Genomic DNA, 12056 nt, shown 5'->3' with positions numbered 1-12056 from the left:
AGCTCTGTCAGGGCGTAAGTATCGCACGCTGGCTCTCGCGGAGGGCGCTCTTCTGGCAGGACGCTCCTCCCGAGGCCACCGGACGGAGGAATGGTTCAGGGCCGGGCTGGCCGAGGCACTGGTAAGGACGGCCTTTGGAACGCAGCAGCCCACGGAGAATTGCTGGCTCTCGGCTCCACCCTGTGGTGCATTTCATGTGTGCAACCAAGCACCAGTCATCCCTTTGCTGCATGATCAGCCGCACCAAAAGGGCCACGGCCATTCCCCTCTAGTACATGATCATGTGTGGGTTCCACAGCCAGACTCCTGGGCGCTGAGACTCACGTGCACAGCTGAGCAAGCTACACGCCGCCACTCTGCTGCACGGCTGGCCCGCTCCTCCTTGCGTTGGAACTAAACGTTTGGTTCTTTTTATATTTGTATTTTAGGGTTAATCACGTAGCAACGCACGGTGACATACTAGCACATTAATATGTTATTAAACTAAGCCCTTTAGTAAGATGGATAGATAGACAGATTGTTTTAAAGTTTAGGAAGTCAAGAGACAGGATCTCATACTGTGTCTATGCCAATAAGATTAGAGGAGTGTTGAAGGCCCGAGCCTTCAGTGTGAATTCTTGTAATTAGAAAATTTAGCAAGGCAATTTACCACGCTGTTCACTTTTGTTCAACATAAAACTCTGCTGTTTGTAACTTTGTGAAAGACTGTTTGTATGAATAAGATACGGTGTTGTCACGCTATTGGATTGTGAAGGGAGCAGCCAGGTCACTGCTGCACCCATGGGGGGGGTGTTCGCCCCAAAAGTGGTACAAAGGGGCCATGTGAGGGGTGAAACAAAAGCTACTGTCTTCTGATTGTGTATGTGCTCTTCATAGATCTGTGTAATGTCTGGGTGTGGAGTTAGGGGTCTGTACTCTGTGTGGAGACTGGCCATCTCTCTGAATGGGCTTGAGTAATAGGCTAGGAATGTTTGCCCATGGACATGCTAATGAGCAAAGCTCTTGGGAACAATGGGTCTCTGAAGGCCAAAGACACACCTGGCCACTGGCCATGTGATTCCCTCCAGCTTGGAAGGAGCCAGGAAGGAGGGATAAACAGGCCATGTGGCCGACTCCATGTTGAATTCAGATCTGCTTCTGACCCCAGATGCGGCCTCGCAGGGATTCATGAGCCAGGAAGACCTGTGGACCCATCCTGACTTAGGATGTGCAACAAGGACTTTTAAACCAGCAGCTGTAACATCTCTGCTAGAGCCTGCATTGAGAACTGGGAGATTCGATGCATGTAACGTATGATACTTTAACAACCTCACTCTCGGGCTTTTCTTTATTGTAAGAATAAACCTTTAGATGTTAGATGCTCAAGGATTGGCTCAGCATGATTTGTGGGTAAGGTCCAGAGGGTAAATTGACCAGGGATCTGTGGCTGATTTCTTGGAACCGGACAGAACTTGTTCGGGGTAGGTGAGATTGGGTTCTAAGACCCCCCACTGGTGTATGAGGCCCAGTGCCATCTGGGGCACGGATATTGCTGGGGTGTCGGAGGGGTTTTGCTCGTGAGGTTTCAGGCAGGCAGCTGAAGCGCTCTGTGGCCTGGAAAGGTCCAGTCAGGGGCTGTAAGGAGCCCCGAGTTTGAGCAATTTGCCCTGAGTGGACGCCCTCAGCTGTGCCCAGACCCGGCCCGGTCCGTCACAGGCGTAGAGGTCATTGTTAGAGCCAAATGGTCAAGAGAGAAGGGGGAGAATGCGGGGTGAAGACAAGCTGTAAAACACAGACTGCGAAGAGACATATCCGCATCAGAGAAACGATCAGTATGTACCCCCAGTCAAGAACTGATCAGATTGGCAGACTGACAGCTCTAAAGGTGAAGGCATCCCTAAAAACAACTGATTAACAATCCACGACAGGATGAGCCTCTTGGAGATGTTTTGGGACATCAACAGGATAACAGTAACCGGTCACAGGCTGACACAGCGAAATCCATAGAGGGGAGGGTTATAAAAGCAGGGTGCCTGCTATGGAACTTTGGGTTCGTCTTGCCACCAACTCTAGGAGCATCGGCTCACGACCGCCAAAGGCCCTGCTCCCCCTGCGATCGATCTAACTGGCCACTAGGTCGATCCAGACTCTGGAGCGGTAACTAGAACATCGCCTGGCGAGACCGTTGTGTGCATGGTGTCTGTACGCGAGGGACTGGACAGCATGTACAACTCTTGCATTCTCGATCAGCGCGGCGTGCCGCCTTCTCCTCATAAGAGATCCCGCGCGCGTTTAAGCTGAACACCTGCTGCGAGAACCAACTGCTAGAGTCACTAAGTCGAGCTGCCCAAATCAATGACATCATCGCTCTATCCCTCATAATATAACCCCTGCCTTGGAATCGCTGCTCCTCTGGGACGAGACCCGGGTCAGCCACACGAGGGTAGGCTCCAGGGACGAGAAACAGGGTCGAGCCCCTGCTGGGATAAACCAGAATCTACCGTATGGTAGAAACCACTCAGAGGGGCCACCTGTGTGTCCGGGGCTCTACCGTTTGTCGTTTTGTCCCTAACTGAAACTGACCAGCCTCTCCGCACTGCCACCGTGGCGCTAGGTTCATTTACTGCCGACAAGGGAAACAAAGAGCAAGTCCCTGGACTGTGCGTATGAGCTGGCAAACCCTGGGTCCAGGCAGAGACAGGACCGATCTGACCGGTGGCCACGTGGCCCTGGACTGTGACGTATGAGCTGGCAAACCCTGGGTCCAGGCAGAGACAGGACCGATCTGACTGGTGGCCACGTGGCCCTGGACTGTGACGTATGAGCTGGCAAACCCTGGGTCCAGGCAGAGACAGGACCGATCTGACTGGTGGCCACGTGGCCTTGGACTGTGACGTATGAGCTGGCAAACACTGGGTCCAGGCAGAGACAGGACCGATCTGACCGGTGGCCACGTGGCCCTGGACTGTGTCCTATGAGCCGGCAAACACTGGGTCCAGGCAGAGACAGGACCGATCTGACTGGTGGCCACGTGGCCCTGGACTGTGACGTATGAGCTGGCAAACCCTGGGTCCAGGCAGAGACAGGTCTGACTGGTGGCCACATGGCCCTGGACTGTGACGTATGAGCCAGTAAATGCCGGGTCCAGGGAGAGACAAGACCGATCTGACTGGTGGCCACATGACCCTGGACTGTGACGTACGTGCCGGTAAATGCTGGGTACAGGCCGAGACAGGACCGATCTGACTGGATAAATTAATGGATTGGATAAATGGACGGTAAGATGGATAGAAAGCTGGCTAGAAGACCGGGCCAGCGGGTAGTGATCAATGGCTCGATGTCAGGATGGCGATTGGTTTCTAGCGGAGTGCCCCAAGGTTTGGTTCTAGGACCGGTCTTGTTCAATATCTTTATTAATGACCTGGATGAGGGGATGGATTGCACCCTCAGCAAGTTTGTGGATGACACTAAACTAGGGGGAGAGGTAGATACGCTTAAGGGCAGAGATAGGGTCCAGAGTGACTTAGACAGATTGGAGGATTGGGCCACAAGAAATCTGATGAGGTTCAACAAGGACAAGTGCAGAGTCCTGCCCTTGGGACGGAAGAATCCCAAGCATTGGTACAGGCTGGGGACCGACTGGCTAAGTAGCAGTTCTGCAGAAAAAGACCTGGGGGTTACAGTGGATGAGAAGCTGGAGATGAGTCAACAGGGCGCCCTTGTAGCCAAGAAGGCTAATGGCATATTAGGATGCATTAGGAGGAGCATTGCCAGCTGATCCAGAGGTGTCATTATTCCCCTTCATTCGGCTCTGGTGAGGTCACATCTGGAGTAGTGTGTCCTGTTCTGGGCCCCCCACTAAAAAAAAGATGTAGATGCATTGGAGAGGGTCCAGCGGAGGGCGACCAAAATGATAAGGGGGCTAGAGCACATGACTTATGAGGAGAGGCTGAGGGACTTGGGTCTGTTTAGTCTGCAGAAGCGAAGAGCGAGGGGGGATTTGAGAGCAGCCTTCAACTTCCTGCAGGGAGGTTCCAAAGAGGCTGGAGAGAGGCTGTTCTCAGTAGTGACAGATGGCAGAACAAGGAGCAATGGTCTCAAGTTGTGGTGGGAGAGGTCCAGGTTGGATATTAGGAAAAACTATTTCCCTAGGCGGGTGGGGAAGCGCTGGGCTGGGTTCCCTAGGGAAGTAGTGGAGTCTCCATCCCTAGAGGTGTTTAAGTCTCAGCTTGACAAAGCCCTGGCCGGGTTGATCTAGTTGGGATTGGTCCTGCCTAGGGCAAGGGGCTGGACTCAGTGACCTTCTGAGGTCTCTTCCAGCTCTATGGTTCTATGATTCTATGACCAATGGCTACGTGGCCCTAGGGTTTTATGTACACGTCGGCAAACACTGGGTCCAGGCAGAAACAGGACCGATCTGACTGGTGGCCATGTGGCCCTGGACTGTGACGTATGAGCCGGCAAACACTGGGTCCAGGCAGAGACAGGACCGATCTGACCGGTGGCCACGTGGCCCTGGACTGTGACGTATGAGCCGGCAAACCCTGGGTCCAGGCAGAGACAGGACTGATCTGACCGGTGGCCACGTGGCCTGCTGCTCACCTTTTGCGCTGCTCCAGCTCCCAGTCAAGGCGGGCCAGGGTCTGCTGGTGGGGCTCGTTGAGGGTGATGTTGGGCTTGCTGATTTCTGGAGGAGCCTCTTTGTAAAACTCATCCACGCTCACGAGCTCAATCTCCTCGTGCTTTGACCTGCAGAGACGGAGGAGGGATGAGGCTGGGAAGCCACGTGCAGGGCTGGGCCATCACGGGACATAAGCTGCCAAATGAGGAGACCTGCTGGCCACAGAAATTAGAGGCTCCACTGGGCTCCGGGTTCGTGTCTGAACTGGGCCAGTCCCTTCCTGGGTGCCCAGCCCAGGGACAGACTCGCCTTGCAGCAGCGCAGACGTGACTATGAAAGGCGCAGCCTCTGGACTAGCACCGCTGAGGCAGCGGAGAGACTCGTGTCAGAAGCTGCTCCCAAGAAAACTGCCTTAGACCAGCACATTCCTACCAAAACCTTCCCAGTCTTTATCCCGACTCTCCCCTGCCCGCCAGTCTCCCGCTCGCCCCAGGAACCTCCCGGACACCCAGAGCCCATGCCAGATTCACAGGGCTCGCGTGATCCTTCAGCGACTGGAACTAGGCTCTCCTTGCGACTCGAGGAATCGGACCCTCCCTAAGCCCCCTTGAGTACTCACTTAAACTCCAGGCATTTGGTGATCTCCTTCTGCAGATGCATCACCTCGTAGAGTAGGTTCTGGAGCTGCAGGTGATAGGCGTCTACCTTCTGCTTTGCCTGAAAGAACGTCAGCGGGGAGCATGAAAACCTCAGTGCAGATGAAGCCAAAAAGAAGAGCAACCAGGGATGGGAAATCCCAGTTAAAAGTCCACCAGTTCAATGGAACGTTTAACCGGCTAATCATGATCCCATGCAATGCGCAGGGGCTGCTGTGACGGGCCGGTCGCCCCGGGAAGCATGCCGGCAACACCACACCCCTCAGAGCAGATGGCAAGAGATCAAGGCTGCCAGCCAGAGAAGGCAGATTTTCGGGAATGGTGAAACCCAGGAGATTCAGGGACACTGGCTGGCACCCCACCCCCAGCCTGTGCACAATGGCCTTGTGGGGCGACCAGGAGGTGCCAGGTGAGAATCGAATCAAACTGGTGCCGCGTTTTCATTCATTGTGGCTATTACAGTGTCGGCAGCCGAGTTTCCCAGGAAGCCTCTGCTCCATAGACCTGTGGCTGGAACCCTGTGTGGACTCGGGTAGGCCCCTCCCAGCCAGGGGGCGGTCCTTTCAATCGCTGGCCTCACGGTACCTCATGGGTCTGATCTCGCCCCTTCTTCAGCCGAATATGAGCCAGACGGTTGAGTTTCTTCAGGGTCATGAAGTACATGCAGCTCTGGATCCGCCGCTCTTCGATGGCAGCTGCCTGAGAGGGGAGGAGGCAGCAGGTAAAGGAGCTGGGTCGCTGGCCACACAGACATGTATTCCCCCCCCCCCCCCACACACACACCCACTCTTCCTTAGCCCGGGAATCACCAAATCCCTCCTGGGCTCATTCTGGCTCCGGGGCCAGGTTCATGACATCCTTCTCTCGGGTTTAACCCTTTCAGCGACCAGAGCAGCCTGGCTATTATCAGGTGGCTCAACCCTGCGCTGGAGGCACAGAGTTTAGTCAATGGTGCACCCTCGTTTCCATCCTCTTAGGAGCAGTGATAGCTGCTAGCCCAATAGCCCGCGCTGAAGCTCTCCTTCCTGCTACAGAAAAGGCCCAGCGTGGGCAGCGGTGCCGCCAGCTTTCTGCAACAGAAAGCCTCCTGGGATGAGGCATACCTGGGAGGTCGACAAATGCCTTTGATGTCAACCCCCGCGCGTCCAGACTACCGCGCTGAGCCGACAAACAGCTGATCGACTCAGCACGGCAGCCATGTAAATTTAAATGAAGCGGCGATTATTTAAATTGCTGCTTCATTTTCCTATGCCTGGTAGTCTAATCTACATGCCTCTGTCGCCAGAGGCATGTAGTCTAGACGTACCCTAAGTCTCAGCGCTGATCTGACACGGCTGCCCCACGGCGGCAAGAGGGGAGTTCAAGCTCCATGCTCTTCGCTCATTACAGTCCACTTGCTATGGGAACACCTGCCGAACTAGACCCTGACTCGCTTCTCGCAGGCCCCCAAGCAAGCGCCAGGCAGGGGTAACCAATAACCTAGGCTGGATTCGCTCTCTGGGAGAAGGTCTCCTGTCCCCGCACCGCTCTCCTGAGCTATTCAGTCCTTACGTTTCATTGCTATTGCTGGGACCATTACAAACCCCTTCCCCGTTTGAGGACGCCATGTGGCTTTCAAACCCACTGCTTTCGCGCAGCAGCAGAAAGTGTTTGAAAGGGCTCGGGAGAAAAGCTCCTTCTTACGCTGTCTTTGCTGCCTTTGCTCTTCAGATCCTGGATTTCTGCCATGAGCCTCTGAAGCTCCTGGCAGGTTTGCTTGTACAGTTCATAGTCTTTGCTGGGATCTCGGAGTTCCACCTCCGCCTCCTCACTGTAATACTTCACATCCTGCAAAGAGCAGAAATACAGAGCGGCACTTAACACTGCAACAAACCCCCTGCTCGCCTCACTCCACCAGGGGCCTGCTTGTCTAGTGGGTTCACAGTAGCACTACAGTGTCCCCAGAGACCAGCATCAGGTCCCATCCCATATTGGTACTAGGCTGACAAGCAGGAGAGGAAAAAGAGCAGCGAGCAAAGTTCTTTCAATGAGCAGACAAGATGAAAGACAGGCTCCACCTACGCCCATTGCCCCTCAAGCTTTTCAGGGCTTCTAAAAACACCCCGAGAGCTTTGGGGGGCCAGTGCAAACTTGCAACAGTGATAAAATCACTCAGAGAGCATAAGATGCAACTCTGGTTCCCAGGGTCATAACCCTTCTTTGCTCGGGATGCTGGGGATCGGGCCTGGCATCTGGCTCACTGAAGCCAATGGTAATAACCTCATTGACTTGAGTACGAGCAGCGGAAAGCTAATCCCGGGTGCTTTTGAGATGCTCGCCCTTACAACAGAGCGGACGAACAGGGTGATGCTTTTGTGATGTCAAGAGCTTTCCGAACAAAGCACTGACGGCTTCGCCTCTGCACTCCTGCCAGCCCGACAGCATCTGATCCGCCGCAGGATTGCCACAGGCTGACAATCATTAGCCCACCTGATCAGGGTCCACCCTGCCCCGCTTGCTCTCCTGGGGGGCCCCGTCAGTGCGGATGACCTTGGGTTTCCTCTTCTTGCTCGAATCAGACGACATTCTTATTTCACGGGCTCTGGGACGGGAGAGCAGAAATAGCTGGTCTCCAAACGGGAGCCCCTCGAAGCCTCTGCAACAAATGGGAGCGACTGTCAGAGACCCCGTGCTGCCGTGGGAGGGGGCGACTCTGCCCTGCTTCCCCTCGGCACTGCGCCTCCTGCGCCGATCGATCGTCTCCCCTCCTCAAACCAACGTCACCCCCAGCGCAGAGGCTAGGAGGGGTCCCCTCCCGCGGTCCCCCCGCATCCCGGCCTCCCCGGCTCGGCCCCGAACCTCCCCCGCGCCCGGGAGAGGCCCCGGGACTCTGCCCTGCTCCCCACCAGGCCCGGCCCAGGGGCTCCCTGCCTCCCGGGGGCCTTGTCCCCGCAGCCTCCCCGGCCCCCCCCCCCGCCAACCCTCCTGCCCCGGCCCCCCCGCAGCCTCCCCTCCCCCCCCCGCCCCGGCCCCCCCCCGCAGCCTCCCCTCCCCCCCCCCGCCCCGGCCCCCCCCGCAGCCTCCCCGGCCCCCCCCACCAACCCTCCCTGCCCCGGCCCCCCCCCGCAACCTCCCCGGCCCCCCCCACCAACCCTCCCTGCCCCGGCCCCCCCCCCGCAACCTCCCCGGCCCCCCCCCGCCAACCGCCCTGCCCCGGCCCCCCCCGCAGCCTCCCCGGCCCCCCCCGCCAACCCCCCTGCCCCGGCCCCCCCCGCAGCCTCCCCGGCCCCCCCCCGCCAACCGCCCTCCCCCGGCCCCCCCCGCCCCGGCCCCCCCCGCAGCCTCCCCCGCCCCCCCCGCAACCTCCCCGGCCCCGGCCCCCCCCGCCAACCCCCGGCCCCCCCCGCAACCCGCCAAACGCCCCGGCAGCCCCAGGCCCCCCGCGCTCACCGGCCCGCCAGGCGCAGCGGAAATCCGGCGGCGGAGGAGACGAGCGCGGCCCGCGGGGCTAGAGCGTCCGGCGCCCAGCGCGCCCCCTGCCGGCCCGCCGCGGAGCTGCGAGGGGCGGGGCCGCAGGTCCCTCCACGCACCGGACACGCCCCCTACGCCTGGGGGCGGGGCCCGGGGCCGCTGTAGCCCTCCTCAGGGTGGTGTGGGCGGGGCCAGGCACTGCTGCACGTGGCGTTCCCAGCCGTGGCGGGAAGGGTGTCCCTTGTGGGGCTGACGCCACCCCCCTCAGGACAAGGAACCCCCCAGCTCCTGGAGGGAGCTACGGCGCTGGGACCCCCGACCCGGGCGCAGCGCTCAGCCCTGCCGGGGACTCGGCAAGGGCCCCCAGCCGTGCGCCCTGCGCCTGCCTACTCCTGGTCTAGCACGTGGACGGGTCTAAAATCAAACACGGGCCTGTGCAAGCCCCCCCCCGCTGCACGCAACAAGGACACTCAGGGTGCGTCTGCACAGCGCCCTGACCGCGAAATAAGCTCCCCAAATTGTGTGGCTGATTTGGAGGTTATTTCGAAATAGCCTGTGGCCAGAACGAGCACCGCGGAGGCCAGTATCTCTAATCGAGGCACATGGCGCTGGCCGGCAGGTCTAACGGACCTGGGGTGCGTAAGCAGTAGGACACCGTGCACGGCCTTCGCGCCGACATCTCGGTAGCTGCCTAGTCCTGGGGCCCAGGCTTCCGAAAGAACGTGGACACGTTGCAGAGGTGTCAGGCGAGAGCGAGAAGGAGGATCCGAGGTCAGGAGAGCCACCTCCCAATGGGAGATTAGAGACGCGCAGTCTGTGCGGCTTAGCCGAGAGAAGGTGAAGAGGGCAAGGTCTAGAACACCCTACTTGGGAAAGAGATTACTAAGTCGGGCAGCTTTAGGGTCTAGCAGACAAAGGCTCCGAGCAATCCAACGGCTGGAAGCCAAGGCTGAACAAACGAAAAGAAGAAACAAGGCACAGATTTTGTTTACTGTGCGGGTAATTAACCATTGGCACATTCTGTAGCCATGGAGCTAAAATGGAGCTTTATGCAAAGTCCTGGGCCTCGGTGTACTTTGCCAGCCACCCTCTCGAATGCAGAAAGGACCTTGACCTTACCGTTGGTAAAGGTGCACCAGCCAGAGCACTGTGTCCAGAGCTGGTTCCACCGCAGGAATAGAACCTGATGGACACGGTTCTGTTTTAGGCTTACAACAAACACCCTTCTTCAAATTGCAATGTAACGTCCTTGTTTGAATGTGCACACTGCTTCTCTACCAGAAACGCTGCTTCTCTGAACAACAATCAACCCTCTTTTCTAAAACTGAACAATGTGCACGTTAACAATGCACAGAAAAGCCAAATGCTCTGGAAAAAGCCAAACACAAATGGAAAAGCGCCAAAAATTGCTCCAGATCCCCTTCAAAATACAAGCAGCGAGCAAATCAACAGCTTGGAAAAAAACAAGCCCCTATCAATTAAAACAAAATATTTATAATCAAAACCAGCTAAAACAAAAAACCTCCCAAACCAACTACAAAAAACCAACTACAAATAACAAACACCCGTCAAAAAGCCCCAACAATTGAACAATGCAAAACCCACTAATCCCAATTCAAAAAAACAATGATAACAAAACCGTTCTGCTTGAAAAGGAAATCCGTCCTGCCATAACTAAAGCACTGATCCAAACCGATACAACCCTGCTCCTCCCATAATCAATCCACAAGCCATAAAGTAGTACACAGAACATAAAATAATAAAAGAACGTGTACACGGGGTGTGTCTGTCTATAACCCTTGTATGAGCATCTGCTAACCGCCGTGCCACTGCGTTCTCAATCAATGCGGCGCTTGGCCTTTTCTTCCGATACAAACCCTTTGTGCTTCTTATAAGCTAACAGCTTTACCACCTCTGACACCAGGGGTGGGCAATAATTTTTGCAGGGGGGCCAATCAATGAATGTGGTTTGCGGGCTGGCTCCACCCTCTGGAAGGGGCGGGGCCTGGGGTGCAAGGGGCGGGGCTGGGGACTAGCCTTCCCCCAGAGTTGTCCGGGGCCAGAGGCTTTGAATTCAACACACAGCAAAGGGCTTGTGGCTCCCGGCCGTGCCGCTATCGCGTTGCCTGGCAGCCGCCTCAGGTTGCTGCGGCTATTTAAAGGGCTCGCGGCTCCGGCCCCTTCCAGGGTAGCGCCGCGACTGGGAGCAGTGAGCCAGATCCAGCCATCTGAGCCACCGCTGGGAAATTCGGTGGCCTGGGCAGCCGGATCTAAATGGAAGGCGGCCATATGCCATCTGTGGGCCGGATCAAAGTGTTAGGCGGGCCGGATCCGGCCTCTGGGCCGCGTCTTGCCCAGCCCTGGCCTAAGGCCTTCGCCTGCAGCCAGATTGAAAGAGCGGCCACCACTAGCTGAGAGGCAGGAAACCACACCCTCATATCCCTGGAAACTGCATCCCAGGAGTGTCCCAGAGGCGGGCCCTGCTCCAGTGCCGCCAGTAGCACCAGGTGCAGACCCAGCTCTCAAGGTGACATTTCATCTGGCAAGAAACTCCTTGACAGGAGAGTGGGGAGCAAGACACGGGAAGCCGTTCTCCCGCTCGGCTCTGCGCTGATCAGGCCCCGCTGGAGTGCTGGGCCCCACATTTCAGAGCGAGGTGGAGAACTTGGAGAGGGTCCAGAGAAGGAGCTCCGAGGGCAGCCTGAAAGAACTGGGCTGGTTTCGTTTGGAAGGAGCAGACTGAGCGGGGCATGAGAGCGCTTTTCAAGTATCTCAAAGGGTGTCACGAGGAGGGGGAAATGGTGCTTGGCCTCTGAGGACAGGACAGGGAGCAAGGGGCTGAAGCTGCAGCGAGGGAGGTTGAGGTTGGACTTTCGGGAAAACGGCCAAGCACTGGGATACGTTGCCGAGGGAGGCTGCAGATACTGAAGGGCAGGCTGTCAGGGATGGGCTACACTGCCGGGAAGGCAGCGGACGGGACTCGATGCCTCTCGAATTCCCTTCCCGTTCTAGTGCGCTATGGCCCTTTGACACGAACCACGGGGAATCCTGGGGCCGCACAGACAGCGTGGAAGGTGCCCCCGCCCTGCTCCTTGTGGTTGCAGATACAGACTCCCCCGGGCAGCCCTCGGACGTCTCGGAGGTTGTGAACTCCTCGGTCGGATTCTCTCGCTGGGGTTCCCGTGTCCGATCTCTGCCTGTGTCCCCCAGAGGGCTCGAGTCTGACCGGCCCTCAAGCAAAGCGCGTGTCTCCCTAGAAGTGCGGCCCAGCTGACTAGCAGACACCCACAGCGAGGGGGCTTCCTACTGGTGGTGCACATTCCGGCGTGCATCAGTGCACATCACATTTA

General features: G+C 57.4%; 1 protein-coding gene across 2 annotated transcripts in view; it reads right to left on the bottom strand.

The window, feature by feature from the left end:
• The window catches only part of THOC5 (THO complex subunit 5), a 43499-nt gene extending 35301 nt beyond the window's left edge, over window positions 1-8198 (bottom strand). The window contains exons 1-5 of one of the 2 annotated variants that reach the window (XM_075897911.1): window positions 7726-8198; window positions 6940-7083; window positions 5842-5955; window positions 5220-5317; window positions 4582-4728 (exon numbers count right to left, since the gene is read on the bottom strand). In XM_075897911.1, coding sequence (XP_075754026.1) covers window positions 4582-4728; window positions 5220-5317; window positions 5842-5955; window positions 6940-7083; window positions 7726-7821 — 599 coding nt within the window. In that variant the 5' untranslated portion in view covers window positions 7822-8198. The remainder of the gene's footprint in view (window positions 1-4581; window positions 4729-5219; window positions 5318-5841; window positions 5956-6939; window positions 7084-7725) is intronic. The other variant, XM_075897910.1, reaches the window with a different exon arrangement.
• Between the last annotated feature and the right edge of the window lie 3858 nt (window positions 8199-12056).

Source organism: Pelodiscus sinensis, chromosome 15 (assembly GCF_049634645.1).
Source record: "Pelodiscus sinensis isolate JC-2024 chromosome 15, ASM4963464v1, whole genome shotgun sequence".
NCBI lineage: Eukaryota > Metazoa > Chordata > Testudines > Trionychidae > Pelodiscus > Pelodiscus sinensis.
Note: the sequence above shows the minus strand (reverse complement) of the source record. Positions and strands in the feature narration are given on the sequence as shown.